Below are 6105 nucleotides of genomic sequence, written 5' to 3' on the forward strand. Positions count from 1 at the left end.
ATAGCAAAGGAGATCTAAAATTTTATGAAGGAAAACAACAATGATGAAGCCATTTGTGTCCTAGATTAGCAGCAACTGAAGTAATTGAGGTTGTCAACAGTAAAATGAAAAAACAAAATTCTTTTGTATATGAAAACCCACCATTATATCATGGAAGGTTAGGCATGGAAATCCTGAGATTTGATTGCATGGGCAAAAAATTTGTTCGTTTTCTTTCAAAATATTGGCAATGTCATATGCATACGAGCATGCCAATGGGAACCTTATATACATTTGATCAAACAAATCATACACCAGCAATTATATTCATATTCTTTTCTGCCAGGAAAAAAAATACCTTTTTTGTATGTGGTTTAGTAGCCATCTACAATAAGAAAGAATGATCAAAAAAGTTGAAACAAAAACGAATATCAAGCAACTGCTGAGACAAGTAAAAGCCACATCATGAACCAAGGAAAATATTAATTCCTTTTCTTATTTCCCAATCTCAGATAGACAAACATAGCCCTAGTAACCAAAATTTTATCTTAAAAAATAGGGATAGTTTCAGAAATCTCCCCTGAGGTTTCTGACAATTTCACTGGCCTCCCTTCAAGTTTTAAAAATTATAATAATCTCCCTTGAGATTTATTATCTTACAAAATCTAGATCTAATCAATGATCAAAAAGTGATATTAGTAGAGAGATAATAATATGATTCTACCATTACCCATCATCTACTAAATTTTTAATTAATTTAATACTAGCAAAAATGTTAAAGAAAACATTAGAATTCACTGTTTAACATTAGGAATTAAATCACACATGAGATTAAAAATAGTATATCATTCTACATTTTTCACTTAATATAATATCCAAATTACTCTTTTCAATTACAAACGTATTGTCAAACATTATCAACAACAAATAATAAAAAAACTATTACCAAGATATTAGAAAGAGCAAATTTTAATACCATAAAAATCTCAACAACTAGCCTTAATATATTGACAAGAATATTTATAATATTAAAATTTATTCTATGTAATATTTTAGTTACAATTTTTTTGATTATTTATTGTTGATCATGTTTAACAACGGATACGTAACTGAAAAGAGTAATTTGAAACTTGTATTAAGTGAAAAATATAAAATAGTATACTATTTTTTGATGCTATAGGTGATTTGATTTCTAATGATAAACAAAAAATTTTAGCATTTTTCTTTAACATGTGGGTTGGTATTAAATTAATTAAATAATGTAATAGATGAGGGGCAATGATGGAATCATGTTATTTTTTCTCTCATAATATTACTTTTTAATTATCGATTGGGCCTAATGTTATGAGATAATTAATCTCAAGGTAAATTAGTGTAATTTTCGAAATCCAGAGGGAAGCCAGTGAAATAGTCAGAAATCTTAAGGGAGGTTTCAGTGTAATTATCCAGCAGCAATCCTAAGTCCTGTTCGTTAACGCATCAAACCACCAAAGGGCCCTTGATCACGTCTTGTTTATAAATGTTTTTTTTTTTTGGTTAATTTTGCTTATAAACACATATAACTTATTTGAGCATTTTCTCTAATATTTATCTCTTATTTCTACACACAAACAAAGTAACTAAACGACTTGACAAACCAAACTAAATAGTGATAGAGGATTGTGTTAGGTGATACAATAGAAGGGATTGTACGTAGAAAGTTTTCAAAATCTCACACTTATTAAAAAAAAACTAAATAGTGAGGATAAAGGTTCACCACTGCCATGTCAACTGGAAGCGTGCTAATTTTTCAGCACACCTTAGTATATGTGCTTTTTTATCAAAGGATTTGACTAATATGTATTCAGTGAGTTTCAAACATTAATTTCTTGGTAAGAATTTATTAATTTAGAAAAATATTTAAATGTCAAGAGTGCAATAAATATGAGCGCATGTATTAGTAAATTTACTGTATATTAGGCGCACTAATGAAGGTACTAGAAACCTATTAGAAAAATCATTTATCAAAATAAGTATATTTGTTCTCGATCTATCTTTTTTTTAAGAGAAGTTATTATGTTGAAGATTGTGGAAAAGAAAAGGCCCCTGTGTAAACTTAAAACTAAATTGAATGGGCATATTTAGCATGACAATTATTGAATTTTAGTATCATATATGGTGATTGAAAATTTTCCCTTAAAGAAACTGTTGCTTTGTATATAAGTTAGATTGCAATTTAGTAAATTTGTTTACTAACTAAAAAATAGAGCGTTATCCTTTTTTGTCAATTAGAAAATGGAAAATTTGAGTTTTTCAAGTTAATCACACTTTATCCCTCCCTCTTCCCTGACCAAAATACACCTAACTAATTTTTTAACGCATATGACAATTGTAACCTAATAAATGATTAATTTTCAATAATAGTTAGATCCATTTGAATACAATTACACCATGTATTCGACCTTAAAATAATAAAAAAATTTAGAAAATCTGCCAAAAAAAAAATCTAAACAATTTAATGTGTTTATCTCAACACCTAAGAAAACCTTAGTTATGTAAAATTAATTAATTAGTGCATTTGGAATGAAGATTATTTGATAATTTTTTTTACTATAGCACAGTTTTAATTGATTTATACGGGATAAAAAAGTAAAAGTGCAGTGAAAAATGTGTTTTGTGTTTGGATTGCATTTTCCATGATTTTTCATGGAAAAATTACTGTAGCGATTTGATGTATGTGAGGAAAAAAGGTAATAGGGAAATGTGATCACGGAAAACGACGTAATTTTCCGACGAAAAATCGCAATCCAAACAAGGTTTAATTTTTTTTCCAAATAATTTAGAATCCAAACAAAATATAAAGTAAGGTACTATTATGGCATAAAAACACTAAGTTGCATCTTATTTACGCGTGAGAATCTTATGAAAGTTGCAAAATAAGCAAAAATTATCAAAGACTAATCTATTTATGATTTAAAGAAAAAAAGAAAGATGATGGAAAACTAGCGTAGAAGTTTTGGGGATTTTAAAATTTTATCATTCCACAACACAATTTTTTTTTTTTGGTTTTCTTTAATACCATATGACTCCACACCGTTGGCAAACTTTTCCAAGAAAGCCTGAATGGAAATTTTAAATTTTTGCATTCCACAACACAAGTTTTCAACAATTTTTTTTTCATTCCACAACACAATTTTTTTTTTTTTGGATTTTCTTTAATATCATATGACTCCACACCCGCTGACAAACTTTTCCAGAAAAGCCTAAATTTTTTAGAATACAAACCAAGAAATTTGATTTTTTGACCTACATCAAAATAGAATTTTAAAGTTGTTTTGATAACCAACTACTTATCAGATTTGGTTGGTTAGATAAGAAATATAGATGGCACCATATTTGGCATCTTTTTAGTACAAACTTCCCTAACCCATACAAACGTCCATAACTCATAAAGCCAAAAATTTGTTTGTTAGGGGCAGTTCACAACATTCACATAAAGTTCGTTATTGTACTCATCATTTACATGAAGTGCGTGATTGCAGTTCATCACAACATTTACATCATTGTACTCATCATAAACTGACTAGATTTTCTAGAACAAGTGGTAAGTGCATGATTACAAGACAAGCAGTTTTTGTCCACTCAATTAGTATAACACTGAGGTTTAACAGGTGCAGAGTACAGGCTTGAACATTTGGCAACATTGTCAGTGTCAGGACTGATATTGAGCCAGTGACAGTCCTCGAAAGAACATGTCGTTCCACCATTAGGCCATTCAACATCATCATGCTTCATGTATTTGGGGCCCCAGGCAGGAGTCCCATCTTCATATGAATTATGAGTTAATCTGCGTATCCCAGAACCGTCCGACTTGATCACAAATATTTCACCATATGGCTGATAGTGATGAGGATTTGATATTGGCTCAGCTGACACTCCAGCATAGTCTGAGGTGAACACAACATACTTACCATCCGGGCTGAAACACGGGTGGTTCGCCCGCCCGCCCGAGCCACTCTGGACCAAATTGTGGAGCCCCGTTCCATTCGGATGCACCATAAACAGTTCAAAACTACCCGAACCCGGATTTTCTCGGTCAGATGCAAAGAGTATCCACTCACCATCCGGAGACCAATTACACATCGTATCGGACCACGGACCCTCTGTCAACCTATAAAGCCCACCCGCTTCTCCTTCCAAGGCATCCATTATATACAAGTTCTTGTGCCCGGATCGACCCGATCGGAACGCAACCCATTTTCCATCGGGCGAAGCGGATGGGAATGCATCATTTTTTCCTCCTCTAGTCAATTGTTTGTAGCTAAGATTTTCATCATCAACGTTAATAGAGACTATGTCCACATCGGTACTTTCACTTGAAAATTCTTGCCCTGCGCTGGTGTAAACCACCCCTTTTCTTTTCCAATCCCACGCGGTTGAGAATGCATTTCTTTCGAAAACCTTCCGTAAACTCGACCCATCACTATTTACCACATAAACACCCGGAAAATCTACAAAGGCGATCCGTGATCCGTCGGGCGAAAATGAAGGGAAAGATCCATCAAATCGGAAAAGGGGGATTTTTTCAGACAACGGGTTCTTAAGGTTCTCGAGTATCAGGTTGGTTCTCTCTTGCCCGTTGCTTGTCCCCCTGCATCTATGGTACCCGACCCGACTTGAGTCCGGAGAGATGAAGGGGTTCAAGTGGTGGACGTTGGGCGATATGGGTCGGGTCAATTCGACGAATTGTTTCGAAACGACGTCGAACAGCTCAATGTGGCGAAACTCCGAGTCGGGTCTTCTTGTTGCTACAGCAATAAAGCTCTTATTAGACGTCGAAGCTGCAGGCGTGAACACGTGGAAACCCGGTGGGGTGACTCGCTCAGTCACCACCGAGTCAACACCGAGCTTTTGGTTCTTCAGAATACTAGCCTTAAAAACGCTCCACCAACCATCCTCGCACCTCCGGTGGAAGTAGAAAGTTGAATCATCAGCCCAACTCGGCCATCCACCGTGTTCAACCACCTTGACTCGGCTTGCCCCGTCCCGAGTCAAGAACAAATAAATATCCGTACCGAGGTCCTCAACTTCACCGCCCCACCCCTTCTCCCCGTAAGAAGCCACCGCAGTCCAAACCCCGGAAGGCGAAACTGCAGGACTAAAATCGGCCACCCCGTACGGCGTCAACCTCCGAGTCGACCCGGTCTTCAAGTGGGTCGAGTACACAGCAGCCCAACTCGTCCGAGGCACACCCGTGTTCTCATGAGTCGACACGTAAATCAAATACTCACCCACCAATGTCGGCTTGTCCTTCATCGAAACCCGGCCATCGGACTGCTCCGAACCCACCAGAGGGAACTGAAAACGAGTCAGCTCGCTCCGAGTTGACTCAGATGGGTCTTCCTCGAGGATTGCTCTCGATCCAGTGTGCTCGCGTCCACCGTAATAAAGCAAGTCCAGAAATACATGCGAAGAACCATTTCTTTCCGTCACATACACGAGATGGAGAGGAGGAGGAGAGACATCAGCCTGGGTCCGATCAGGTGCTGCGAAGAGCATGGAGACTGATGAGGGCGAAGGAAAATAGCCGTTGAAATTAACGGAAACTCCATCAGTCAGCTGAAGTTCGTTGGAGCTAGCGGGTGCGACCCAGAGTGGAACCGAATAGATATCAAAACAATAGCTTGCTCTTCCAAGAGTGGTGAAGACTATGCTGCTACTGCGACTGTATGGTCCGTCATGGTTCGCCAATACAGGGAATCTCCAAAATGCAAGAAAAATGAAGAGGAAACAAAAGAGGTTGAAGGGATTTGTGGGTTTCGACATTTTCTTCTGCCTGATTGTGTTTCAAGTAAAGGTAAGATCTGAGGATTGAAGGAGTTATGAATAATTGGAGAATGAGATGACAGGGTGAAATTGAGTGGTGAGTAGTAAAGAAAAGGTCGATTTTTATCCGGATAACGTTTGTATGCTTTGTACGATGTTTTTTGTCTATTCTTCTTTACTTTTTCTAGCCCCTTCTCATTTTAGTACTTTTTTTTTTTTTTGAAAGTTAGTGTCATGTACTCTATTGTTGTCCTATTGGGCATTTCAGCAACTTGAACGACAAAAATTTTTATGAAGACAGATGATTATATTATGTTTAAT

At 36.3% G+C, this 6105-nt stretch overlaps 1 protein-coding gene across 1 annotated transcript; it reads right to left on the reverse strand.

Annotated features, from left to right (window-relative positions):
* Window positions 1-3437: 3437 nt before the first annotated feature.
* LOC113749415 lies at window positions 3438-5880 on the reverse strand. The gene has a single exon (XM_027293147.1). It carries the CDS (start codon window positions 5782-5784, stop codon window positions 3601-3603), a length of 2184 nt encoding a protein of 727 aa, XP_027148948.1. The 5' UTR covers window positions 5785-5880; the 3' UTR covers window positions 3438-3600.
* Window positions 5881-6105: the final 225 nt, after the last annotated feature.

The sequence above is a fragment of the Coffea eugenioides genome, chromosome 10 (genome assembly GCF_003713205.1).
Source record: "Coffea eugenioides isolate CCC68of chromosome 10, Ceug_1.0, whole genome shotgun sequence".
In the NCBI taxonomy this organism is placed as follows: Eukaryota; Viridiplantae; Streptophyta; class Magnoliopsida; order Gentianales; family Rubiaceae; genus Coffea; species Coffea eugenioides.

Bases quoted from the DNA above. Each gene is read 5' to 3' on its own strand.
- LOC113749415 (XM_027293147.1), bottom strand. From the start codon at position 5,784: ATGTCGAAACCCACAAATCCCTTCAACCTCTTTTGTTTCCTCTTCATT.